This window comes from Pan paniscus, chromosome 2 (genome assembly GCF_029289425.2).
Source record: "Pan paniscus chromosome 2, NHGRI_mPanPan1-v2.0_pri, whole genome shotgun sequence".
In the NCBI taxonomy this organism is placed as follows: domain Eukaryota; kingdom Metazoa; phylum Chordata; class Mammalia; order Primates; family Hominidae; genus Pan; species Pan paniscus.
The window spans coordinates 10,829,408-10,857,330 of NC_085926.1; the positions used below are offsets into that span (position 1 = coordinate 10,829,408).

Here is a 27,923-nt window from a genome sequence, read left to right on the forward strand (position 1 = left end):
CACCTTGTTAATCTTTATGTATTTATTTAGTTATCAAGTCATTTGTCTTGATATTAGTTCATTTAATTATTTAAATGAACTAATGCCTGTAATGTAGGCAGAAGAAAAAAATTCAATTCTACCATTAACTAAACATAATTTTGGAAACGCTGAGGGATTTCCCAGAACCCAAAGCCAGCCTCTTGGCTCCTAGTGGCCCCGAGCAGCCCCGGTGCCCTGCAAACCCACCCACCAGCTGCCCCACAGAGGATCTCTTCTCTCAAGGAGAGGGCCGTTGTTACTCCTCCCCACCAGGGAGGCGCTGGGGATCCCTGATTAGGGTTTGGGGGAGCAGGAGGAGGTCCCATTGAGGACACACACCAGACTTGTGCTGAGTAGGGGCTTGGGCCACATGCAGCACTCTCATGAGATTCGCCAATTCACCAAAGCAAACCCAGATCAACACTTTGTTGCTCTAATAGGGTGTTGTGACCTTCTTCTTCTAATTGTTGAATATTTAACTGATGTTAAAAATGGTGATTATTGTTGTAAGCAATGAAAACACAATAGGCATATAAATGGGATATGTTTGTACGTCAGATTAAATATAACCTATAAATATGTCTCCCCAGCCCTGCTCTCTAAGAGAGAACTCTGTTCACAATTGAGTCTCCTCCTGCCAGTATTTCCCTGTACTCTTAGTACCACTCCTGTTACTCTCCTTTTTGTCCTGTCTGTCAAAGCATACAAGTTCCCAGGTTCAGAAATTTAATTCTCCTCTTCCGTCAGTTCCCTTTCATAGAAGCAGGTTTTCCAGTGAACACTCGATTTCTTTAGTGCAAAAGTGATCTGTGTCCTTTTTTGTAGAAAATGTAGGAAGTAGGTTTAAGTAAAAGAAGAAAATACAGCACACAACAGGATTTGGGTTTCCAAGCTGCTGAAGTAGGAAGGGGCATGCCAAAGTCTGCAGTTCCACTCCCTTGTCCCCAGCCAGACCCACCCTGGTGGCCATCCCTGAAGCAAGAGCCAAGACCCCCATCTGCCAGGCACCAAGAAGCACTTCTCCATTGCCAATTAATTTTTTTTTTTTTTTGAGACAGAGTTTCGCTCTTGTCGCCCAGGCTGGAGTGCAATGGTACAATCTCAGCTCACTGCAGCCTCCACCTCCTGGGTTCAACCAGTTCTCCCACCTCAGCCTCCCAAGTAGCTAGGATTACAGGTGCTCGCCACCACACCCAGCTAATTTTTGTATTTTTAGTAGAGATGGGGTTTCACCATGTTGGCCAGGCTGGTCTCAAACTCCTGACCTCAGGTAATCCACCCACCTTGGCCTCCCAAAGTGCTGGGATTACAGGCATGAGCCACCATGCCTGGCCCACTGCCAATTAAGTGTAAGGGGTGGAGGCCCGAGGGAGAACCCAAGGTCTATTTGCCCTAAGCCATCAATGCCAGGGATGGCTCCTTGCCCAGAACACCTTCCCAGATGGACCAGTTAATGCTTCTGGTGATGATGCCATCCGAATACTATACTGAAAGCCCTTCAGCCGAGGATCAAGGTTCTGCTTGTATGCACGGTTGTTGAAATGCTATTTAAAAGTGCCGTGCTGTGGTGTGGTGTGGGGACCTAGAGACCTGGGCTTTGGGGCCAACAGTAAGAATTTGAATCCTGCTGCTTCCACTTGTTAGTCTTGGGCTTGTTGCTTAAATCTCTCTGCAATTCACTGTCTTTGTCTGCAAAATGGGAATAATTGTTGTTATAGCACTACTAGTAGTAACTGGGCTTAATAAATACTGAATAGCTGTGGTCTCCTGTTATTATGAGTTCTTGATCATTACAGTAAACATATTTGTGTATAAAATTAGCCAGACGGGTATTTGTATTTTTCACATTGGATGTCTTACAGTATAGAACAGGAAGCAGCAACTTACTGAACTGCAAGAGTTTTGTCTGAGGTTCTTTCTACATCCTGTTGGGTGCAGTAGAGAAAAGGAAGTCACATTTGGTTACTAAGCACCTACTGTATACCCTGGCCCTGCACAGGGCCCTCTAAGCACATGACCTCATTTAACCCATCCACCCAGGGGATAGATGATGTGGTATCAGTATATGAGTTCTCATCTCACACGGGGGATTCTGAGGGCATGAGAGATTAAGGGACCTGACCAAAGTGCCTCTCATGGTGGGCCAGATCCTGAGCTGGTCTGAAACCCAGCCATCTGCATCTCTCTGCCGTTCCAGGCTTCTTCCTGTGTGTGAAATGTGGTCAGCTGCCTGCTTTATCCCAGGTGCAGAGTTGGACTGCTGTGTGCTGCCTCTCTGCAGCCCTGTGGACTCAGGCTCTGGAAGTAAGTTTTGTTTTGTTTTGTTTTGTTTTGTTTCAGCAGATGGGGAATATATTTCATAGGAAAAGGGAGGAAGGGATGAAGGAAGAAACTCATGAGAAATGGCTTCACAGAAGCCTTCAGCATCCAGCAACAACAATGTAAGCCCTGTGAGTTGGGTCCTTCCTGGGTTTCAGAAGGTTTCTTTAGGAAGTGGCTTTAGAGTCAGGACCCGTCAGGAGCAGAATAACTCGACCAGGTTGTTTTTAATAAAACAATGAGGAAGTATATAAAACTCTCCAGGGTCGCACATGCACACCCAAACACACAGATCCCTTGCTTGTGCTTTGCGCTCTTCTCACTAAGGGGCAGATGGAAGACATGCAGGATGGGGGAGAAGCACCAGAGCTGGGGCAACCTGACCTTTTCACTTAGGAATTGGGACCCTGAGCAGGTAATGCCGAAGCTCGAGTTTCCTCCTCTGTAGAATGGGTGTAAATAGACAGCACTTAAAGGTGCAGTTGGCATGAAGTGGGCTGTGGACAGTGTGACATTGCTGGTCAGCGGTAGCTCCTCACAATCCATTCCCCTTCCACAGACCTCCCAACCTCACTTCCATTTTAGAGCTGAGGTGGATGAAGTGACATTCCAAAAACAGGTGACCACCTGCGGTCTCCTAGTGGGATGCACCCAGGCTGGGACCAGACCCCCACTCCCCACTCCGAACTCCTTGTGCAGGGCTGCTCCTGATGCTTTAGCGCCTATCCTGGCCACCACCCGTCCGCGACACACAGTGGCTTCTTGCAATCCTTAATGCAGACCACCTCGGAGGGGCCAGGGCACAGGTGGGCCAGCTTTGCCTGAGCTTCCGGCTGCTCCTTGATGCAGATTTGCTTCCCCTCGGGCACATGTGGGGAACCTGTAGGGCAGCCGTGACCTGGGCAGCATTTTTAAGCTGCTTGAGTCCTGGGAGGAGGAGTAATGGGCAGGAATCTGAGGGCCTGGACCCCAGCCGTGGGGTGGGGGAGGCCCTTCCCACCACGTGGGATCTACGTTCTGCGAGAGAGAATGGCTGCGTTATGAACCCGTGATGGATTCTTCACAGCTGCGGCAGTTCCTCCGTCTCTCACCTTCCCCTTATGCACTTTGCCTCCTGACCTGCAGGACCTCTGTTCACTTCTCCCGGTGAGGCCTAAGTTTTGAGGCATTTCCCTGAGTGCCTGCTTCTCTGGAAAGTCCCCACTTTTAGATTCACTCTCCTCCCCACACTCCCTCCTGCCGCCCTCAGTCTCACCCTCCAGCCACAGAGGGGCAGCGCAGGCATTAAACTTGGGATCAAGAGACAGGTTCAAGACCAGGCTTTGCCACCTACCGGTTTTGTGATCTCGGACAAGGTAGCTATTTCTGTGGAGCCTGAGTTTCCTCTGAACAATGGTGTACAAGATAACTACACAAAATCGCCTGACACGTCTTCCCAAGTGTGTGTTCTGCAGGATGTTAGGAAGTATTGCCTTGGAAAAGCAGGAACAGGGTTGGGAGGGGGGAGCCCTTCCTTCTTAACTTTTTAGAAAGTTTATTGTAGTTTACATGCCATAAAGTGCACTCCTTTTAAATGTACAGTTTTGAGTAAATTTACCAAGTGTGAAGCCATCACCACAATACAAGTTTAGAACATTTATATCCTCCAAATAAGAGCTCTCTGCCCATTCACCATTAATCTCCATTCCCACCTCCAAGCAACACTCAGCTATTTTTTTTATCTCTGTGAATTTGCCTTGTTTAGACATTGCATATAAATGGAACCATACAACTTATGGTCTTTCGTGATTGGCTTCTTTCATGTAGCATAACACTTTTAAGCTTTATCTATGTTGTAGCATGAATCAGTACTTCATTGCTTTTGTAGCTATATAAAATACTGTTGCATGGGTAGACCATATTTTGTGTATCCGTTCATCAGTTGATGGACATTTGGGTTGTTTCTACCTTGGGCTATTACGAATAATGCTGCCATGAACATTTGTGCACACATTTTTGTTTGAACATATGTTTATTCTCTTGGGCTTATATTCAGGAGAGAAATTGCTGGGTTTTGTGTTTAACTTTTTAAGAAAGTGCCAAATTGCTTTCCAAAGTGGCTGAACTATTTTGCATTCCCACCAGTAATATACGAGGGTTCCATTTCTCCACATCTTCACCAACATTTGTTATTGTCTGACTTTTTGATTATAGCTATCCTAGTAGGTGTGAAGTGGTATTTCTTGTGGTTTTAATTTCCATTTCAATGAGGAACACTTCTCAATAAATTTGAGAAACATTGAGTTAGATAAAGCTGTACAAATGTATTTGTTTCAGGACTTCTCAGACCCTTTCGTATTCTACTAAGCATTGAACATCTCTAAGGAAGTCTACGGTTCAGTATTTTCTCAAATGAGAGCCCAGTGTGACCTGGGAACTCAGGACATTGGAGGATTAGTGTTCTTTGGGAAGCATTAGCCTAGGACAAGGGTCAGCAAACTACTGGCCAAATCCCAGCTGCTGCCTGTTTTTGTAAATAAAGTTTTATTGGAAGAAAGCCACACCCATTCATTTACAAATGACCTGTGGTTGCTTTCACCCTGCAGGAATAGAGAATAGTTGGGACAGAGACAGTATGCCTTGCGAGACTGAAGGAATTTACTCCCTTGCCCTTTACAGAAAAAGCTTGCTGAGCTCTGGCCTGGGAGTCCCTGGTACACAGTGAGGTGCTCACTTGCTTAGCCTGGGTGGCAGGAGGGGCTGGCCCTGGGGTTGGGGTGGGGACCAAGGAAGCACTTGTGAGGCTTAGTGTTATTTGAGCTGGTGCTTGAAGGATGGTTAGAATATAGATAACTGGGGAGAATTGGGAAGGATGTTCCCAGCCGAGGGAATCACAGGAGTGAATTCTGCAATGTGAGGAAGTGCAGGATGTTTGGGGACTGATGGAGACTGGTGTGTGGCCAAAGAGTAGGATTTTGCAGGGACAGAGGGAATTGGAGAGGTAGCTCCAGACCCCTTAGGCCTATGTCGGTCCCTGATTGCACTCCCTGGCTCCCCAGGGTACTGGCTCCACTGACACTCATAATCACACAATTCCCCATCTTTCCCAAGACAGGGCAGTGGTTCTGAGCTCTGCCTCTGACATTGAACAGATATGGCTTCAAGATCTGTCCCCACTTTCTGGGCATGTCACCTGCCTGAGCCACAGTTTCCTTATCTGTAGAGTGGAAATAATAGCTGGCCTCACCTGAGAAGATGCAGAGAAGGTCAGATCAGATTTTACACGTGGCGTGGTGAGCAGGTAAGAAATGCAAGCTGTAACGGTCCTTGTTGATACCCTTATACCCCTAGACCGTAAGTTCCCTGAGGGTGGAACAGCCTGCTTATTCATCACTGTAGCATGGACTGAATGAGTGTGTGATGTAGAGGCCTGAAATTCCTGCAGAGGAGGCCTGGCTGAGTCCCTGGCTTGGTTTAGGGGCCCCTGCCGTGGACTCTGTCGGAGTCGCCCCATAAATGTGGAGAGTGCAGGGGACTGTACTTCTTTCTTCCTGGAGAAGTGAGAGCAGACTCCCCAAGGCAGCGGCCAGCTCCCCTGGCGGGGGCCAGGAAAGCACATTTGTTTTGGTGATGGGCCTTTTTTGGTTTGTGTGCTTGTTGCTTTGGGAGACCAGCAGGGCTATTTATAGCTCAGCCCCTCAGCGCCAGCTTTTAGGGCGGTCTCCAGGGCCCTGGCAGCACTTTCCTCAGTGGCAGGTTAAAGAAAGGTGATCTGTTTGCCGGCTCCGTGCACGACATGAAGATGAGGCCACCCCAGGCTGGGCTGGGACCTATTCCCACATGGCCCTCCTGGATGCCAGGCTGGAGGGAGTTCTGCTCCAGCTCTGCTCTCTGGGCAAACCAGCCCTTTTGCTGGGAGCCGGAAGCTTCAGGTGGGAGACTGTTTCCTTCTCTCCAGACTCAGCACCTGTGTGTGAGCTGCCCAGAGGGAACATGTGTGGGATTCCAGCCACTGTCCTTCGACCATCAGGCACAGGAGAAGGCCTGAGTGAGAGACACCCTCCCAACCTTGGGCTCACTTTCTGATGCAGCAGTGGGGAGTGTCAGCATCAGAAGAACTTGGTTTCAACTCTCAATTTGGGGGCAGGGCATGGTTGGCTCACACTTGTAATCTCAGCACTTTGGGAAGCCAGGATAGGAGGATCACTTGAGGTCAGGAGTTCAAGACCAGCCTGGCCAATATGGTGAAACCCTGTCTTTATTAAAAATACAAAAATTAGCCAGGCTTGGTGGCAGGCACCTGTAGTCCTAGCTACTCAGGAGGCTGAGGCAGGAGAATCACTTGAACCCAGGAGGTGGAGGTTGCAGCGAGCTGAGATTGTACCACTGCACCCCAGCCTGGGCTATAGAGTGAGACTCTGTCTCAAAATATGTATATATATCAATTTGGGCAAGTTGCTTCACCTCCCTGAGCTTCCTCATCCATGAAATGGGTATAATCATGCCCTGGCGGTGGTGTTGCCATGAGGACTGAATGAAGCGAGATGGGGGAGGGTGTCAGGTTGTGCCGAGCACAGTTCTCATCACTGCCATCTCCTCCCAGTTCCGCTCCTTCCTCCAAGTCTCTTAATAAGGAAGGATGTAGTTTCCTTTTGAGCTACCCTCTTGGTTCCCCCACTCCTTCCCTCCTGTCAAGTAGAAAGGACATCTCCATGCCTGGATGGCCTAACACCTCCACCTGTGGATTCTGTCCCTGCCACCATCGTAAGGGCCTTCACTTCTTTTCCTCCTCTCTTATCCCCCATTCCCTCCTGTTTCTGAAATTTCTCCCTCCTTCCATCTCTTTCGGGTGAACTAGCCCAGTTACACCAACCTGAAAACAAAACAAATGTGGATCAAACAACCCGTGTACCCTGTGGCCCCTTTAGTTGCCACCACCTCTCCATAACTCATCAGAGCCAAACTTCCTGAAGGAGCCACGTGGCTCATGGTCTCACCTCTTATCTGCCCCCGACCCAGTCTACTCTAAGACCAAACAGTGGCTCCTGACCTCCCCACTCCTGGTCCCAAGTCCTGCAGGCATTGCCCTGTCTCACTAGGCTGGCCTGCAGTGGTTGCAGGTCGGCTACTTGCCTGCTGGAGATGCCCCTCCCTCTGCCTTGAGGATACCCCTCCTTGGGTTGCTCCCCTGACTTTCTGCCCACTCCTTCCCTGCTTCTCCAAGGGCTACTCCCTTCCTTTTGCTGCCTTGAGATGTTGGGGTTGTGGGGGCTTGGTCGCAGGCCCCATCTTTCCCCCTTCTTCAGGTCTCCCAGGATACCCCAAAGGCTGAGGGCTCAAGTATGAATCCCCTGTCTGCACGTCTTTTCTGGGTGGCATTCGGAGACCCAGTAGCCTCTGGGCATTGCAGCAACCTGAGTGTCTTGCCAACACCTCCAGATCATCTTATCTGAAAGAATGATTGGTCATGATCTCTTCCTCTATTCCAAGCACCACTTCACTCTTGCTCAGCGAAAGACCCACCCTACCCATCCAAGGATCCATGCCGTGAGCCTGGTGTCAGCCTAGCCCTGGCTCTTCCTGCTGCTGGCTGCCCCAGGCAGTCACCTTGTGCCTCTGCTGCTCTCCAGTCACCCATTCCTCTCCAGGACTATTGCCTTCCCTATTGCTTGCTCAAATGGAGGCAGACTCCTCTGCCCCACCCTGACCGTTCATTCTTCCCATGGCAGCTAGAGTGTTCTAAAACACACATCTGATGGGGACTCACCACTGTTGACCACTTCCCTAGGCTTCTGTCATCCACAGAAAGCAGCCACGGCCTCTCAGCAAGGCTCACAGTCTAGCCCCTGCTCCCCATGTGGCTGCCTCCTCACCCAACTTCTCACCCAGCCCTAGCTGCACTCACCTAGCCCACCATGCCCTTCTTTGGCCTCGTGGCGTTCTCCCCAGCCTCCTGGCTTTTGCCCTTGGGGGCCTTTCTCCTGCATATGCCCCCCACTTCTTTGCTAACTTTCCTTCTACCCTTCAGGACCCCCAACCCCACACTCTGATACTGATCTGCACAAGGGTCTCTGCTATGCCTGGGAGCTTCCCCCACCTTTCTCTGTGCCCACCCTCTCCACATGCTGCTATTTCCTTATCTGTCTTCTCCACTAGACCACGGGCTCTTTAAAGACCCCCAGGCTTAGCTCTGTGTCTGGCACACTGATGACGCTTTCGTAAGTATTGTTTAAATAAATTACTAAATGCGTGAGTGCCATGTTCCGTACAATCCTCTCTCCTAGTACACAGAGACATGTAAGGCAGCTTTGGGGTATGCATTTACCGTAGCTTTAATTTGTTAAGAAGGGAAAGTGGCAGGTGATGTTAGGGTTATGGAGGAATCAAGGCTGAAAGTGTGGGCTCTGGAGCCAGGATCCCTGGGCTCAAATCCAAGCTCTGTTTCTTGCTGAGGATGTGAGTTTGGGCAAGTTACTTCGCCTCTGTGCACCTCAGGTTCACTGTCATTGAAATGGTGATGATAATTGTGCTCATCTCAAGGACTGTGGGGAGGGTTAGATGCATTCATACTTGAAAAGCCATTGAAGGTAGGTATCATTATTCCCATTTTACAGATGAGGAAGCTGAGACTCAGAGAGGTGATGCCGCTTCCCCGAGGTGGAGCAGCTGGTAAGGAGCAGGGCTGGGATTTGAGCAGCTTCTGGGTGGAAAGCTCCAGAAATACTCTACTATGGCCTGAAAAGGGTGCTTCATGAAGAATCTGCTTTAGGTCCTGGCACATAGTAGGTACACACTAAATATTACTTATGTAAATGAATCCCTCTGCAGAGCCCCATCTAGGCTTCAGCATTTCCCGCTCCCTGAACAGTGTCGGGGGAGGTCTGTCTCTGGGTCTTTTTTGGCCAGGGTGTTGGCAGCAAACTCTTCCTTATTCAGACCTTTCTTCTGTCCCAGCATTTCATGGGGGAGGCTCATTAAGAAAGCTTTTTCCCAGGAAGAGCTGTGCCTTCTCCAAGTCTCCGGAGTTGAGTGCCCCAGCCCCCATCCTCTCAAAGGCTGCCCTTGTGGGTTTCAAAACAACCCCACTGCCCTGCAGGCTGAGAATCTGGCCCCTGAGCCCCCTTTCCTTTGGAAACCAAAGGTCTGTTCCTAGTTAAAGTCAGCGTTGGTAAAACCTAAGGAAAATAGTTTGAGGATGTTTTCAAATAGTGTCTGGTGGAACAAAAGAGCAATTCATCCTCCGTAGCTTTTAGTAATCTGCTTCCCATTCTGGGAATTAGATTGTTCAATTAAGCGAGAGGGTGCCGGAGCAGGCTGCATGACTCAAAAGTTTGCAGCATCCACATTGTAGAAGAGAGGGGATCTGAGCCAGTTTGTGCCTGGCGGGCCTGTCCCGCTTTCTCCCTCTGTCCCTAAGTGGGTTCCAGTTTTCAGGTCCCAGGTTCAGAAAACAACTACTTCAACAAGAAGGCACATGTCTGTGTGTGTGTGTGTGTGTGTGTGTGTGTGTGTATGTGCATGTGTGCATGTGCATACGCGTGCATACACCCCGGCTCAGTAGGGACCTCGTGTGTTCCTCCAGTGACAAGCTAAGCATCTGGAGTGGGCTGGTGCAGAGTACACCTGGGCTGTTTCCGTCAGCAGCAGCCCAGATTCCTTCCAGCTCTGGGTTGTCCCTTATAGTTCACCAGCTGATGGGCATTGGGGATGCTTTTGGTGGCCGTGTGTAAGGCAGGGTAAGCCCACAGGGCTCTTAATCTGGGCAAAGGAGAGCCAGTAGGTACCCTAAAATTCCTGCAGCATTTTGGGAGCCGGTGTGTTTCTCTGGGGAGAAAGTCCATCCCTTCGGTAACTTCTCAAGGGATCCATGACTTCCTCCCTCAAACCCCTCTCCTCCTTCCCTCCAAAACACAAGTTTAAAAATGATTCAGGTGGCATTTGTAGATCACTCCTTCATTACCAAGAAACTCTACTTCTGTGGTGCTCAAGCCTTACTGTGTATGAGAACTCCTTGGGGAAATCACAAAGTGCAGCTCCCTGGGAGCCACTTTGCAAAGGTTGGGACCCAGTGGGTCTGGTGGGGGTGCAGAAAGTTTTGTATTTCTGGCAGGTGCCCAGGGATCATGCTCTGGGACATGCTATTCTATTATACTCATAGATTCTCTTAAAGGCCTCATTTAATAAGGCCTGTAGTTTTCAAATGAATTAAAGCCAAAGACTGCTAAGACATAGGAAGCAAATAAAATGACAGTTGTTATTATAATTAAATGGCTGCCTCCTTTCTTTCATAAATAACTTGGACCTTTTTTTGGTCCACCTTATCCTAGTAGAGAGCAAGGGCCATATGATGCTTACCTTTTTTTATCCTAGGCTCTAACATAGTGCCTGGTGCCTAGTAGGTGCTCAGTAAATGTGTATTGTATTTAAGTGGATGTTCCCACTTCTCCTGGCTATGGGTGTGAGAGCTGATTTCCTTTTGAGTAAATCTATGGCTGCACACAGTCTGATTTTGTTTGGGGACCTGCCTGATTTCTCTGGCGGGGCTGGGGCTGGAGGGAGCCTGTAGACGAGTGCTAATTGGTGTCATTGAGTAATTAATGCAGAATCAGGCCCCAAGCGGATTCCCAGGGAGACAGACACTGAGGGTGGCTTTCATGCTTGGTGGGATGGGAGCTCCTTTCTCAAAGGACGTTCACAGAGTGCTGAAGCGACTGGCATGGTCTGATGGGGGTTGGTTTGGCAGCCAGAATGGGGTTCGTGGAACAAGCTTGGAGAGGGGGTTTGTGTTGGTGCCATAGTTCTGCACAATATGGAGCGTGGCGAGTTTGACTTTAAAGGAACACAAACCCCAAGCGTGGGTTCTGAGAGCCAGGCCTGCGTCAACTCTGAAGAATTGGTGGGTTCTGAGGGAAGTGAGCCTAGTGGCATTAGCTTAGCTCACCCGGAGTCCTCCCTGTCCTGTGGCCTGGGCCCTCTGGGAAGCCTCTACACTTTGGCATGATAGTCAAGGCTCCCTGTGTTACTGCCTCTGCTTACCTTTCCTGCTTTTTCCTTCTGATCCCTGCACCCCAGCTTGCTGTTCCCAAAGCACACCATCCTCTACTTCTGGCCATGCCATTCCTTCCACCTAAAACCATCTCCACTTCCTTCTTCTTCTGACCAAATTCCACTTATCTTTCACAATTTGACTCACATATCACTTCTTCCAGGAAGCTCTCCCTGACCCCCTGTAGCAGTCAGGATAGGTTGGGTTATGCTGCAGTAATAAATGTCCCCAAAGAGCTCAGCAGCTTCAAGCAACAAAGTTTATTTCCTGCTCAGACTATGTCTCTGACACAGTGGCAGGTGGTCACTTAGGAACTCAGGCTTTTCAAGGCTCTGTCTTGACACAGGCTTCCATAATGACAGGAGAGTTAGGGAGAAGAGACGATGGAGAACCATGCCACCAGTTTCTGGAAGCTTCTATCTGAAATGACACCTGTTGGCCAAGCAATGGTCAAAGCAAGTCCAATGGCCCCCCTCAAGTTTGGCAGGGCAGGATGTATGGGCTCCCTTCAGGGAGGAACATAGGATGTTTATGACTGGTAATATGATCTCCTGGGAACTCCAAGGTAGGCTGGGTGCATCCTCCATCGGAGCCCTTTCCACGCTGTTCTTGTACTACATCTGCAGACTTGCTTATCTTTTCCCCCAGAGAGTGAATTCATGATCCAAGGTCCAGAGGGCTGGGTCTTGTTCCTCTTGGAGGCCCCAAGTCCTCCCCAGAGGAGACATTTGGCCCACGGTGGACGTGGGTGAATGAGCACATGGGCCCATCCCTGCTCCTCTGCAGTACTAGCTTTGCTGAAGATGGGCCAGCCCCAGCCCCAGTGACTCTCCACCCTCCCTTCTGCAGGCACCGGGTCCTGGCCATCTCCGACGGGATCGAGCACATCGGGAACCTTCGCTGGGAGCTGGCCTTGTGTCTCTTGGCAGCCTGGACCATCTGTTACTTCTGTATCTGGAAGGGGACCAAGTCTACAGGAAAGGTAAGAGGTCGATCTTCAAGCAGCTAACCGTGGCAGGGGAAGGTACGAGCTCACAGATGACCCAGAGAGTAACAGGGAGTTCATGTTGCAGAGGCCAGCACTTAAGTTGGGAGCGGGGAGGAACACTGGACGAGTGAGCTCTACCCACCCTCACCACTTATTGGCCGCCCACCTCAGGACAGTTCAGTTTTATCTTCTGAGCCTCAGTGTACGCGACTATGAGATAATAAAGCCTTGCCCTGTCTGTCTTATTGAGTTGAGAGTTATACAAGGTAAGGGGGTTAAAGTGCTTTGAAAACTGGGAAATGCTGAACTACTACAAGGGTTCTTTGGTAATGAAGACAGGGTTCTAGGTGTGTGTGAGGGCAGGTGATGCTGGCTGCCTCCACTGACAGACCCCAAGATCTCAGGGGTGTATTTCTCCCTCACCTGGAGTCTGGAGGGAAGAGCAGCTGCTTCATCTTGCAGCCTTGCTGTGCCACCTGTACCATGCAGCCTCCAGGGTTGCTGCCTCACCAGGGAAGAGAAACTGGAGGAGGCTAGCTTTTAACTGCCATGGCCTGGGAGTTACACGTGGCTCTTCCACTCACAGGCTGTTGGCCAGAACCTGAGACACGGTGTCACCTACTGCACAGGGGCTGGGAAGTAGAGGGGACCATGGGGACATCTGGGGAGTGAGCATGCTGTGCACTGCAAGGATCAGTACAGAGGTTAGAAACATGCGGCTTGTGGCCAAGTCCAACTCCTGTGTTTACTTTCAAAAGGCGGGGAGGGGAAGAATTCGTTGACAACATTTAGAAATCAGGAGATTTCGTGTGGAAAAAAGAAATCTGATTCTGGCATCCCTTGGAAAGTAAGATTTGGCAACCCTGGACTTGCCTGCCCACACAGTGGCATGTGTTTGAACTGAGCAGCTGCCATCTCCTTCCAGGGGGCTCTGGTTGGCCACAGTCCCCACCATTCCATATCACCCCCAATCCTGTGGCTGAGTATCAATGCCAATGGTTTCCTCATTTTGCTGTTCATCTTTTTCTTACGAAAAAGAGGGAAATGAAGCGTCTCTTATGCCTGGGTTGCACTGACCACATCCCTCCTTGCCGGCCTCCTTCCCATAGGCAGTTGCTCATAAACTCTAAGTTCTTGGCTGGGGCAGCTGCTGGAGATAAAACCTCCAAGGAAACAGGAACTTAACAACTCTGGGCCCTTTTCCAAAAGATGTTCCCCTCAGCTCCCACAATGGTGGGTAGGATGAAGAAGAAACTGCTAGAAAGTTTGAGGTGGGCGGATCTGCAGGAAGGAAGCCAAGGTGCTCCATGCTACGGGCTATCTGGAAGCTGAGGGTGCACTTAAAACAGCCACACAGATGCAGAGGGACCACAGAAAGTAGAGCAGAGACTCTCATGTTCCTGCAGCCAAGGTGATTTTGCTTATATTTGCTTTTTGTAGTTTGTATCATGAAGACAATAGGATTTTTCTTTTTCCAACTATAAAATTGTGTCATTATTGATCTACTTCTTCAGACTCCACTCACAGTCTCCCATCCTCCTCCTTGCTGCCTCTTCCAGGAAAAAAGCTGGAGGTAATAAGAGCAAGGATTCAAACCCCAGGTCTGTCACTCTCTAGGTATGACCTTGGGCTGTTGCTCAACTTCTCTGAGCCTCACTTTCCTCTTCTGTAAGACAGGATTGATAAGTGAGCTTACCACCACATGGGGTGGTTGTGAGGATGAAATGCAAGGAGAGTTGAGTATGGTCCATGCTCAGCAGAGTGAGTAAGTAATAGTGAATGCTGAGTAAGTGGCAATTTTTAAAAATCTCATTATAAAGATAATTCAAGTCGTTGTTTCTGAGTATTTACTATATACTTAGCATTATTCAATGGGTTTCTAACGATGAGTAAAACACAGCCTCTTCCCTACCCAGACAATATATGAAAGTGCTTTGTGAACTGTGAAGAGAAGGGAGGAAGTTTCATGGTTGGTATTATTACTACTTTTGCTGTGGTTACCACCTCATGGGGGTTGACACAGAGGCCTGTGGGGCTTGGCGGGGTGGTGGCTGTGCATGGGTGCAGGAAAGGTTGCCTGCACAAGGTTTGTGTATGGACATGCTTGGGCTATTCCAGGACCTCATATGGCCTTGAGCTGCAGGCCCCAGGCTGTGGGCTACAGCAGTGCGGTTTCGCTTTAGCCATAAGGAGAAGACTCAGTCCCTTAGTGAGGCCCTTTGCTGCTGACTGGGCGATTAAGTCTGAGCGTTGGAGAATTCTAATGCAGGAACTGAGTTCGAGAAAGGGCAGACAGCTATGATCTTGGAGATTTCACAAGAGGCTTATGGGCAAGGCAAGGGAGTGAACACTTATCCACTGCCTTCCACTCCCTGGCACCTTGCAAGTGCTGCAGATCCTTACAATCTGGGGAGCTGCTGCCTCTACCTTACCAGTGGAGAACCTGGGGCTAAGGGAGGGCGGGCAGCCTGGCCATAGTTGCATAGTGACCCTGCCTCAACACTGACCCCAGGCTACTCCCTCCTTGCCTCTCCCTGGACTCTCGATTAAGATGTAGAAGATTGTGTTGTTTTGAATGGTGTCCTTTCACACATCTTCCCTGAACCTCCTTTTTCTCGTCTCTGGTAGAAGTGGTAGTGATGGCAGTGTGATAATTATCAGTAGTAATGGTTAATATTTATGAGTGGTTCCTTTGTGCTTCACATGCCTGCTCCATTTAGGCTTTGAACAGCCCCATGAGATGGGGGCTATCATTATCTCCATTTTAGAGATGAGGAAACTGAGGCGTGGAGGGATCCAATAATTTGCTCAAGGACCCTCCGGTGGGAAGCAGAAGATTGGGATTAACTTCCAGCATTGGGGACCATGCAGTCCATGTCGTGGATAGGCTACTGTCATACCTGTCATCTGCGATGTGGGGACTATGGCGATTTTCTTAGGGACTGGTTATAAAGAGGTATTTAATGAGATAGCACATAGTAGGTGCTCAATGATGATTGGTTGCAGCTCTTTCTAAACAGTACTTTTAAGGCAAATGCTGAAACCAGATGAGCCAATTAAGTATTTTCCTGAAGACTGGGTTTCTCCTCCATGTGTCCTGTGCCTAAGGCCAGCATTAGTGTCTTGGATGGGATGCGGTTTGCTGGAGCTGTAAGAATCCTTGGAAATGGTTTGGTCTGCCTCTGCCCTTATTTTATGGATGAAGAAACTGAGGCTCAGAGAGTGGAAGAGCCTTGCCCGAGGTCACATAGTGAATAAATGTCAGGCCAGGAGTGAGAGCCTGGTCCCGTTTCCCAGCTCGTTATGAATGATGAGGTTCTGTGGGGGCACATCTGGCAGTTTAGAGAAACCCGAAGGCCGTGGATTGATAGGTAAGCCTTTCAGGGGAGGATCTGGCACTTTTGTTCCTGGTTATGACTTGCTTCACTTTGGAGACGAGCCCAGCATCCAAAGGTTTTTTGGAGTTCTGTACAAAAACAGCAAAAAATAAAACATCAGGTCATTTGAAACTTCCCACGTGGGCAGAGGTCACCCCTGCCCCTGGCCTGTGGGACCCTAGCCAGATCCTTTTTCACAAGGCTGTTCGAGTAGGAAGAAACCCATCTCCCAGCTATTGTCCAGCTGCGACTGGCTTTGTGTTCCCTCTTCATCTCTTCCCTGAAGCTCCAGCTTGCTGCCCATACTCAAGCCTCAGCACAAATTTCCATTTATAATAAATGTTCGTTAATTCAAGAAAAAGTCCCCAGACCCTTCCTATCTCCAAGGAATATTAAAACAATATCCCCAACTTTAAGTCAATTTAGTGAGCATTTCACCTGTTCAGGGAGGCAGACACTGTAGACCTGGCCTTTCAGCAGTAGACCTGGCCTGCATCTGCCATGTGGGGACTATGGCAATTTTCTAAGTGAGGATTTGAGATCAGGTCACGAATAAGTTGATCCCAAATGGGGCTATAAGAACACCAGAGGTGAAGTCCCAGAAGCGCTGGCATTAGCATCTCCTTGCCGGGACAACATTCATACATGTTCTTCTCCACAAACCCCCTTGGGCACCTCCCAGTATGCCTCACAACCTTTTGATGCTAGGCATGTGAGATTTTCCCCAACTCCAGGGTCTGATGAGCAATCTGTATGCTCAGAAGCAGCTATTCTGAGCTGGAGGGAGATTCCCTACACCCCAGCTTCAGTAGGTAGCAAGATGCCTGCCACTAACTGTTGCTTAATAGACATTTGTGGAATCAGTGAATTCCCCCTGTGCTTTGGGCTCCTTGGGAGGTGCCGGGGATACACCAGAGAGACACTGGACAGCCTTGTCCCCGCAGAGCATGCGACCTGCTAAGGTGAGGTTCAGACAAGTAAGCAGTTTAACTTTGAGTATTAGCTCCAGCATTAAACAATAAAACTTGGGGATTCTCATGGCTGAGAATATTAGAATGGCTCCAGAATATTAGAATGTAGCCTGTCAGAGTTGGGAGGCATCTTGGTTTTGAGGACCAAATTTATTTTACAAATAAGGCCCAGGGAGGTTGCAAGATTTGTCCAAAGCTACCCACTTGGAAGGAGCTAAGCTGGAATTCAGACCCAGGCTGCCTTCCTTCAGCCCAGTCTTCATCTGTTCTGTATCTCCAGCTTGGAGTTACTGTGCAGATTGAACACAAATGCATTGATCATAGTTCTGAGCTCACAGTAGGTGCTCATTAAGCAGTTTATCTCCCCGTTCCAGTAAAATAGCTGCAGTTTTAGTTCTTCATAGATATTTTCCCTCACTCTAGACACTATTGGAAATTTCAGAAATCTCCTATGGAAAAAAAAGCCTTTCTCAATTGTATATTAAGTCCTGAGAAAACATAGGATTCTAAAGTGCTTGCTTTCTTCAGGAGGAAACTTCCAGACAGTATCTTCTGGATGATACAAAGTTTCACTTTGGATAATTGGAATGGGGATAATTGAAATTAAGTGACCAGAAAGTAGAGACGTCTTTGTGATTTTCCTATGTCATTGTTTTTTTTCATCAACTGAATCCATCTTGCCCATCCCTGTCACCAGCTCCTTCTCCTGGTCTCCTGGGCCTGAAACCACTCAGCCATGTTGGATACCTCTCATCCAATTATTGACCAAGTCTATATTTGTTTAAAAAGAAAAACACCAAAAACATCCTGTCCTCTCCATTTTTGTTTCCCACGCACATATTCAAGAAACATTGAACCTTCAGTAGCTCCCTAGCACTTCCAGAATGAAAATGAAAATTGCCCTTAGAATTTCCCATTTGTACAAACATTGCAGACATGCAGAATGATACAACTGAAATGCTTTATATTCTATGAAACAACAATTTCACATAAATTCAAAATTGTAAATTCTATCTTAGGCCAAAGCATGTACAGCAATATTAGGGTTTTGTGATATTTTTCTAGTATCTCTGTGCATACTTGTTGAAGCCAAAAAAAAAAAAAACAAAAACAAAAACGAAAAAAAACCCTTTTCATTACTGTGTGTCCTTCTCTTGTGGTTTTGGTAAGCCTTAATCCAATCCAGGGATTGGCCAACTGTGGTTTTAGGGCCAAATCCAGTCTGCTGCTTGCTTTTGTAAATAAAGTTTTAATGGAACACAGCCACATCCATTCACCCATATATTATCCCTGGATGTTTTTGTGCTTCTACAGAAGCAATGTGGAGTCATTGCAGTAGAGACTATGTGACCCATAAAACCTAATATATCTGTGACCTGGTCCTTTATAGAAAAAATTTGTGGACTGATGGTCTAATTTATTAAAATAATTTATGCAAACAAATTCTCACTTGACAAGAAGCTAATAAGTAAATTGCTATCACCCAAGGTATGAGCTATTTCAAATATTAAAAAGCAACATGATGGTTTTCAGTAGAGAGCTTTTCTAAAGGATCCTTAAAAATTTCACTCCAGCCTTCCAGTCCCAAATGGGATATTTCCCATGTCCACATGTTCACTTGCTAGAGAGGTTGCTCATTTGCTCGCTCATTCATTCACTCACCCAGCAAGTGTTTACTGTGTACCTGCTACGCCAGGCACCAGGCTGGGGATTCTTTTCAATGGCGAGTGAACCAGACCATGGGGCTTACCATGGGGTAGAAAGATGGAAAATAAACAAGCAACATAAGTATAGTGAGAGGGAGTACAGGGCTGGGAGAGGGAAGCATTGAGGGCAGGTAACCTCCTCAGAGAGGTCAGGGATGGCCTCTGTGATGGGAAGGATGGGATGGGGCCAGCGAGTGGCACATGTGAAGTCTCAAGTGGGAAGGACTTGGTGAACTCGTGCGGCAAAGTAAAGGCAGTGATTGAGAAAGATGGTGGCATGAGATCAGAAGGGAAGCGGCGGGGGTCAGGCGTCATCGAATTTTTTCTAAGAGTGTTGGAGAACCACTACAGGTTTTCCAGCAGGGATAGCACGGTCTATTTTCATCCCTGCAAGCTGGCTGTGGCTGCTTGTTGTGAATGGACTGGTGGGGAGTGGTGGGGCTGTGGCAGGGAGCCCTGTTAGCATAGGACCAGGGAGGAGGTGGCAGGAGAATGGAGAGAGCTGGTCAGATCAGAGACACCTCTCAGGGTTTCATCCTTGTTCTGCAGGGCCTGGTTCCATATAAGATTTTGAGACCTTGCTGTCCTTTGCCTTTTGAACAGGGGTGGTTGACCCAGCCTTTGGCCTGGACACTGCCCTCTGCAGACAGCCACCCCTGCCCAGCGGACAGTCAGAGTGTCCCCCCACGCTGCCCCTACACCCTCCCCAGCTGGCTCCTGTTCCTTGCTCTCCCTACTGCCTGGTTCCTTCTTCTGTCCTTCTCTTGGTGGATGATTTATGGATTTTTCCCCCTCATTTCCTGGTCTCCAAGAGCAGTGGCTGGGAGGGGAGGGTGCTGCAGCAACAATTCTGGTCCCTTCCCCGCCTCCTCCTATTGCCACTTTAAAGGAAGCTGCAGGATTAGCTGGGATTTTAAGAAGAATCATGCCTTTTCACTGCTTTGGGGCTCTGTTTTTATTCTTTTCAAAGCTCTAGGACACCGAGGCAAGGAAAAAAAAAAAAAACCACACACACAGACAGACAGACACACTCACACAGAAACAGCTGCAAAGAGCGTTGAATTGATTTTTTTCTTTCCCTTCCTTCATTCACCCACAAGTAGAGGAATTGGAGGTGGCACAGGACTCTTAAGCAGATCGTGTTGTCTGGAGGATGGTCATTGCAAGGCCAAGGCCTGAGTGGCACCTTCTTCCCTCCAGGCCCTGCTCCAAGCCCTTAACTCATTCAGTGCTCACAACAACCCTATGCAGAAGGTGCGAATATCGTCCCCATTTCACAGATGAGAAAACAAATGTGCATGGTGCGTAAGCCTTAAGATATGGGGGGATGCTGTCAGAGCCCATCAGGGTCGGGGAGGAGCTGGGAGGGGCCCTTGGCCACTGGGCAGGGGACAGTTTTTGCAGGTGAGGGCACCTGCTGCTTACCGTGGGGTAAGCCAGCAGGTCTTGGATCTGCAGATGGAGGCATTTCTCAGAGGGGCTGCAGGAGGCTCCTCCCCTCCCCCACTGCCACCAAGGTGGGCTGGAGCACCAGCGGGGAGAGCCATCAGGAGCCCCACACAGAAAACTTATTCTACAGGAGCACCCTATAAAGTGTTTAATGGCTCAATGAGGCATAAAGCAGGAGTAGAGGGGGACTGGGGAAATAAAAGGAAGGGATGTGTGAAAGAGCAGAGGACAGGCCCAGGAAAGGAACTGGGCAGCGCTGTCTCTGGGCCCTCAAGTGGCCTTTGTTGCAGTCTCAAGCAAGAGGAGAGCTGCCTTGGTGGCAGGACTCTCCCAGCGGCCAGGGCCGATGTCTGCATTCAGAGAGGAAACTAGAACGTTCATGAGATGCATGCAGAATGCCTGGGCGGCCAAACAGGAGAGCCCCTGCCCTGGGGCCCTGAACCCAAGTACACCGAAGCCGCCATGCCGTTGGGAGCACTTCTCACACCACTGTGGTTTGGGGAGAGCAGTAGATTGTGACTTTAAGTCAAAGGAGTTCAGCATCTTGATTCAGCCCTTTCTCTGGCCTTGAATGACAGGGCTTCACCTTTAGCGGGAACCCTGGCAGCAAGGAAGCTTGGAAAGGAGGGAAGTTTTGCGACTTGGTAATACCGTCTTTATTAAAGCACAAAGGCCCCCCAAAGTCCCAGTGATTGCTGGGTGGGAGGGGGTTCTGTGGCTGGTGGCCTGGAGAAGGCCAGGAGTCCCAGTGGTGGGGGCTGGCAGTGGTGCTGCAGTTAACCCTTCCAAGCCCCTCCTGGCGCTTGGCGCCTGTGCAGCACTGTCCCCATGCACATGGGTCTCCCTGGGAAACGGGAAGCCACCCTCCTGTTTGGCAGGCACCAAGTAATCAAAGTGGCTTTGCTCTCAGTGCAGGATGAGGCACGGTGCTTTGGAAAACTAAGCCAGAAACGAGTGGGGAATTTATTTTGTGTCTACTGAATATTAGCTCTGTGCTAGGTGCTATGGGGAACGGTAAAAGAATGATTAGCTCTCAGGAACTGGGGAAATAAGATAAGATGAAGCACAGATGGTGGCCAAGGGGAGTGGAATGAGCAGGAGCTGGGAGTCAGGAGCCCTGCCCCGCCACTTGCCAACTGTGTGAGTTAGCATGGGCCATCCAGGGCTGCTTCACCTCTCTGGGCCTCAGTTTCCCCTTCTGTCAGGGTTAAAGCATGACACGTGCAGTGGCAGTGGAGTGTTGTTACTTGTGAAAGAACAAGCCCAGGCTGGGATGATTGAGTCGGGTGAGCCTGGCAGCCAGGGTGGGCTGCAGTGGAGAAAGGTACCCCGAGGCCAGCATGTCTGGGCAGCTCCAGGCAGGGGGACCTGTGAGCTGCCTTGGACAGATGTGGCAGGAACAGTGATGAGCAAAAGCTCAAAGGGGCATTTGAGGTAGCAGAGAGAGATGACATGAGCCTGGGACTGGATGGCTAAGCCGCAGCTGGCATGCTGCAGGGGCACCCCCGCTTGCTGTCACCTGCGGGCAATGGCCCACTCACCCCAGTGCAGTCGGGATTGATGTGGAGCTGGGTCCCCTTCCAGAGAACCTGCCAAGGCCACCCCTCCCCTCCATCCCTGTTGCCACCCATGTCAGTTGGCATCCAAGCAGTGACGCAAAACCAGTAGGAGATATAGAGGAAGAGCTCGAGTGGAGGAATTGGTGACTGTGGGGACAGGCCATCAGAAGGGGCAGGCTGGGACTCTCTACACAGCTGAAGCTGCTATTCACAGGCAGAACTTCTTCGTCATTGGGGAAGTCTCAGCTCTGCTCTATAGGCCTTTCATGTGAGTGACTGAGGCCCACCCCGGTTATCCTGCATAATCTCCTGGACATAAAGTCACCTGACCATGGATGTGGATCACATCTATGAAATACCTTCACGGCAACACCTTGATTCATGTTTGATGGATGACTGAGGACCGTAGCCTTAGCCACCTTGCACGCGACAGAGCCAGCACAGCACCTTCATGCAGGCATGCCCTGCCTCACACCTGGATGGTAGCACCAGTGGGCCACCCTACTGTGCACCCTGCCAGGGCCCTGGCTTTCTTGTGTACCGTGGTCAGACTCAGCTTCCTTCTGTACGGCTTTCATTGTGTAGCTCTCCCCTCAGAACCCGCCAGTAACTCCCCATCACCTGTGGCACTGACACTGATTTTTAAAAATTGTCCAAACAATATTTTTAACAAGCTATTTCTAAGCAAAGGAATAGTCTCGCTCAGGTCTGTAATCCCAACACTTTGGGAGGCTGAGGCAGGCGGATCAACTGAGGTTAGGAGTTCAAGACCAGCCTAGCCAACATGGCGAAACCCCGTCTCTGTTAAAAATACAAAAAATTAGCCAGGCATGGTGGTGCATGCCTGTAGTCCCAGCTACTTGGGAGGCTGAGGCAGGAGAACCACTTGAACCTAGGAGGCAGAGGTTGCAGTGAGCCGAGATCGCACCACTGCACTCCAGCCTGGGCAACAAGAGTGAAACTCCATCTCAAAAAATAAATAAATAAATAAATAAATAAATAAATAAATAAAAAGACAGAATAGTCTCCTCCAATCCCACCACCATACATTCTCTCATTGTTTATGTGTTGCCCTCTAATCCTTAACGTGTGTAATCAGAGCTAACACTGCTGGAGGCTTGGCCACAGGCAGGCGTTGTGCTAAGCACCATGCAACATCCTCTCTGTTAATTTTCCCAGCAGCCTTCCAGGGTCTCATGCTGTTATCCCCCTCCCGCCTTTTATAAGGCAGAGAGAGACTAAGGAAGCCATTCGAGGTCTCAGAGACAGTAAGTAATAGAGCCAAGACGCGGATGCAGATCTGTCTGGTTCCAGAGTCCTTGCCTTAATATCACTCCTGAGTCCAGCATTCAAGGTCCTTCTCTGTTTCAGTCCAGTCTTCCTACCTCCTGTAGTGTAGACTTAGTATATTTATAACTTTACTGTATGTTTATACACATGTTTGTCCCATTGTAAAATAAGCTCCCGAAGGACAGAGTGCCTGGTGCTGAACCAGGTGCCTAAATAAAAAATGGTGAATAGGTGAATAGATGGATGGGTGCGTGAGTAGATGTATGGATGGGTGAATGGGTGGGTAAGTTGATGGATGGGTGGGTGAGTAGATGGATGGGTGGATGGGTGGGCGAGTAGGCAGGTAGGTAGATAGGTAGGGAATTGGGAGATGGGTAGGGGGGCAGTGAATAGCTATGTGGATGGATAGACAGAGGGCTAATCAGCAAATTCAGTCCTCTAACTTTACTAATGAGGCTGTGATATGCTTGAGAACACACAGGTGACAATTAGCTAAGTAAAATATCTCCTGCTGATACAAGCATCCTGTGGAGTAGATACTAATCACCCCATTTTACAGATGTGAAAAACTGAGGCTCTAAAGGTTTAAGTAATGGGCTTGAGATCAATTTTTAGTGGCAGAACTATGATAATGAATCCGGAGCAACTTTCTGCCTCTAGAATACTGTACAGACCCAGATTCTCCATCCCTTACTTCTTCATCCCTTTTGTTTCTGCCACACCCTGCTGTCTTCTACTCCTGCAGGAAGCCTTCCCTGACTTCTCCCACCCTCATCCTTCTTGGCTGTCTCCTCACTCCTGCCATAGCTCTTATCAGCAGCAGCATCCAGCTGAGCATCCCTGTTTGCCTCTTGTGTCTCTGTCAAGCTTGTGGGTCCAGGGAGATTTCTTACTCCATAAGACAAATATTAAGGCTGTCCTGTGTACCATGTCCTGTGCCAGGCACTGCAGGTATCAACTCTAAACAAGATTACAGGCTGGAGTGTGAGTCAGACTAGTAAACAGACAGTTACAAAATCTCCCTGTGGTAAAGATAAACGTGACCCTGGGGAGCCAGTGGCATTAAGCTGAGGGGTGAAATGTGGATAGTTGTTAATTTCCCGGAAGCAGGAGAAATAGGGGATTCCAGGGAAAAGAAACCATGTATACAATGACCAGAAAGCTAACCTCCTTCCCTTTTCCCTCTTTCCTCTCTTCGGTTTTCCTTCCTATTTGCCTATGTTGATTGGGAACCCATTGCATGCCAGGGACTCTTAGAGCATGTATTTTTTTATTCCTAGTGTGAGCCGCATGGGATGTGCTATGAGTGGTCACTTGTTGATTGATTCCATCAGCCAGCAAGTCTGTGATGCCTGTCATGTGCTAGGACCCATTTGATTGATTGGGGTGAAAATGCTAGCATTTCGTGGCAGTCACTCAACCAATTGCTCTTCTCCCTCACCCCTGGAGGTGGCTAAGGGAAGAGCAGAGGGAAAACTTCTCTTGGGGAAGAGGAGTGACAATCGAGAAAGGATTGATAGAAATTGTGTGTGATTCTGAGTGTGCAACTCTAGGTGTGAAACCCTTGTCTGATAACCAGGAGCAAATGGAGGGAGACTGCAGGTTGAGACGGAAGCAGGGAAATGATGGGAAGAGCAAGTCCCAAAAGCAGTGCAGTCAGACGGACCCAGGTCCTTCCTGCTGAGCTGAGGCACATCGTTTGCAGAGCACCTGCCACATGCTGGACTTTGGCCTGGGCCCTCCACTTTCATGATTTAACTTAACCTTCACAACAGACTGTCAGGCGAGTGTTGGCAAATCCACTTTACAAATGAAGATATTGAGGCCCAGAGAGGTAAGTTATGTGCACAGGGTCACACAGCTGGTGGAGGAGTCAGGATTTAAACCCAGGTCTACCAAGGTAGAACCCAAAACTGGTGCGTTTCCCCCTGGTACCCACAGAGTCCTCAACAAGCATTGGCCCTCCCTCCTTGCCTTGGCAAACATTCACCCACCCACCAGACCAAGTGCTTATGATGTGCCGGGTACCCGTGGTGGGCTGGGTAATTTGAAAATGGATGGGTGGAAGAGAGCAGAGCCCATGGGCTCCACCACCTCTGGAACCAGGCAGGCCCCGGTCTGAATGGTTGCTCTGTTTCCACGGTGACGTTGGGCACAGGCCTTCTTTTCCTCTGAGCTGTTTCCTCAGCTTTACCTGGGGGCACTGAGAAACCCCCACCTCACGGGTTGTTATAAGGCTCAAGTGAGGCGATGTGTGGAAATACTCCCCCATGCTTGCATACAGGGAACACCCCAATGTTAGTCTCATCATTATTGCTTGCAGTTTTTACAAATCCATGCTCCAACTTCAAAGTGCTCTCTATTTAATGGGGAATTAAGATTGGATTCATTCACCTGAAGATAATCAACATGATTCTGGAGTAAGTGTTGTCAAATCCTGGCACAGTCTGTGTTGGTACCGAGTTTGGATAAGGAGGTTATAGTGGCCTGGGGTGGTCTGGAAAGGCCTCCTGGAAGAGGTGTGATTTCAGCATCACTTTGAGCAAGGGGAGGGGCTAGAACTGGACCTCACATTGGAGGAGTGGTGTGGAAAGGGAGAGCCAAGGATGGCTATAGGGGTTGGGAAGCCATAGGCTGGGCCAGACTTCAGAGTAGGGGAAGCATAATTATCAGAGGAAGGTCCCATGGGCAGTGGGGAGCCATTGATGTTCCTGAGTAGGGGGTGTGTTTTGGGAAAGTGGAGGTGGCACCAACAGGCCTCACATTGTGCTCTGTGCTGGGTAGCAGCTGTCTTCTTTCCTGTTTGACAACCCCTGATGTGTAATGAACTAGAACCCCCAGTGAGAACATTGGAGCAGACGATAATTCACTCGGCTGAAGCCAGAGAAGAGCCTTATCCTGAATCACAATTAAGTTGTGTCATAATTGTGATTGGCTCAGTATATTGATAATAATAGTACCAACACCCAGGAAACAAATGCTTACCCTATGCCAGCCTTGGTGCCAGGGCTTTTACAAGCCACTCACAGACCCTGCACCCCTTGTTTGTGACAAGGATTTTGTAACATGGCTTTTGTCACCCTGAAATGCAACTCATAAATAATCTGCCTGCACAGATAAGTTCAAGAAAATTGATATGATGCCCTAGCTATATTATAAAGGAAAAGCAAAAAGAGAGCAAATTATAAATAAAACAGCATGTATTTCAATATGTAAATGCTCGAGCACACAAGAAAACATAATGAAGTAGTCAGGTGCTGGCACCAGCTTGTAAGAAATACATATGGATGTGAGACAAGAGAGCCGATGCACCACTGAATATTGTCTATACTTTTTCTCCATGTTTTACATTTTTAAATAAGAACTAGCCACATATGTTATTATAGAATCACCACGAATGCAATAGCTGGAATAGTGACTAATAAAAGGGTGGTTGTGTCAATCACTCACATTCCACGGACAGTACAGCCATTAGTGACATGATTTTCTGAAATGATGAACAATGCTTGGTAAAGTACTGAATTAAAGAGACAGCCTTTCCTCAATTTACATGGTAATTGCATTTCTGGAAAATTCAGTCTATATTAAAATGAGGTTAAAAAAATCTTCGAGGATATATGTAAAACAGAGTTAGCTTCTCACTCGAATAATTATAAACAGCTCCTCCCCACCCCACAGGAAGTGGAACATGCAGAAATCTTGAGAAGCAGGAGAGTTTTTTGCTGTGTGAGGATGGTCCCCCACACTGTAGGATTCCCAGCATCTCTAGTTATTGGCCATCAAATGCATCACCTCCATCTTTATGATGACTCGAAATGCCTCTACATGTCTCCAGGTTGCCCCTTAGAGGATGTACTGCTCTTGTTGCAATCATTAACTTATGTTATGTCATTTAATCTTCACAATAATTCTTTGAAGTAGGTATTTTTGTTTCCACTTTGTAGGTGGGCACACTGAGGCTTAGCGAGGTACAGTAACCTGCTCAAGGTCACAGAGCTGGGACTGGAAGCCCCTCTGTTTTTCTGTCTCACTATGGCATTTAATACTGAGTTATTGTTTTACGGAGCTATGTGCCTTCAAATTAATTCAACATGCACTTATTAAACACCTACTGGGTTTTAGGTATTCTGGTAAGTCAAGGAGACATAAAGGCAAATATCTAAGACTTGGTCCTGTGCAGCATGTGGGATTGTCCAGAGAGAGAGAGAGAACATGGCTCTGGAAAGGAATGGAACAAGTTCTTTATGCCCAGAATGGGCAGCCCTCGAGGGTATATGAAGAGAAACAGGCTGGATTGGTAGGTAGAGATCAGCTTATGAAGGGATTGTAGACAAGCCTAGTAAGAAATTGAGAGCAATGGAGAGGCACCAAAAGGCTTAAAGCCAGGGGATTCTATGACCAAGCTTTATAAAAAGGCCACCATAAAATGTGGCATGTGGAATGAATAGGAGGGGGCTGAGACCAGAACACATGCCATTAAGTAGTTTGGGTAGGAGATAGTGACAACTTTGAGGTGGAGAGGGAGGAAGAATTTGTGAAATAAGCAAGAGTATGAGTCAGCCCTCTGTGACCCAATGTAGAGGGTAAAGGAGACACAGCAGCCCAAGATGAAGCCCAGCTTTCTGGCTTGAGTGTCCAGTGCTCATTGGTGCTGGTAGGCAAAATGGAGAAATATGGTAGGAGGCAGTGTTTTGGCTGGAGTTGAGGGAGACCATTCTTTGGGGACCCATTAATGTCTGTGACTCTGCAAGTAGATCCATTAATGTCTGTGACTCTGCAATGTCTGTGACTCTGCAAGTAGAGATGTTTGGGTAGCAGACAGGTATGTCTGAGCTCAGGTGAGAGATGTGTGCAGTGGAATCGTTAGCATGTATGTTAGGATTTCTTTTCCTGGAGCCTGTGGATGTTTCAAGGTATCCATGAGCTCCTTGGAATTGTATAAAAATTCTGAGATTGTGTGATATGTACTTTTTTCTAGGGTGAGGGTCTGTAGATATCGTCTTATTTTTAAGGGACCTGTGTTTTCCCAAAATGAGAAACCTCTAATATGCCATATTTTGTCTAATCTAAGTTACATCATTATTTTATGTACCAGAAGGTACATAATGCTTTCAATTAAGAACATTTACCAGAAGTATAAACACTTCCAATTAATCTACTATCCACTGCTTTAACATTATTCCTGTGTGACACATGGAATAGTCACACCAGACTCTAC

General features: G+C 48.5%; 1 protein-coding gene across 2 annotated transcripts in view; it reads left to right on the forward strand.

Moving 5' to 3' along the window:
• Window positions 1-27,923, forward strand: part of SLC6A11 (solute carrier family 6 member 11) — a 124,884-nt gene that overhangs the window by 15,894 nt on the left and 81,067 nt on the right. For both annotated transcript variants that reach the window (XM_034955786.3, XM_034955787.3), the window contains exon 5: window positions 12,215-12,347. In XM_034955786.3, coding sequence (XP_034811677.1) covers window positions 12,215-12,347 — 133 coding nt within the window. The remainder of the gene's footprint in view (window positions 1-12,214; window positions 12,348-27,923) is intronic.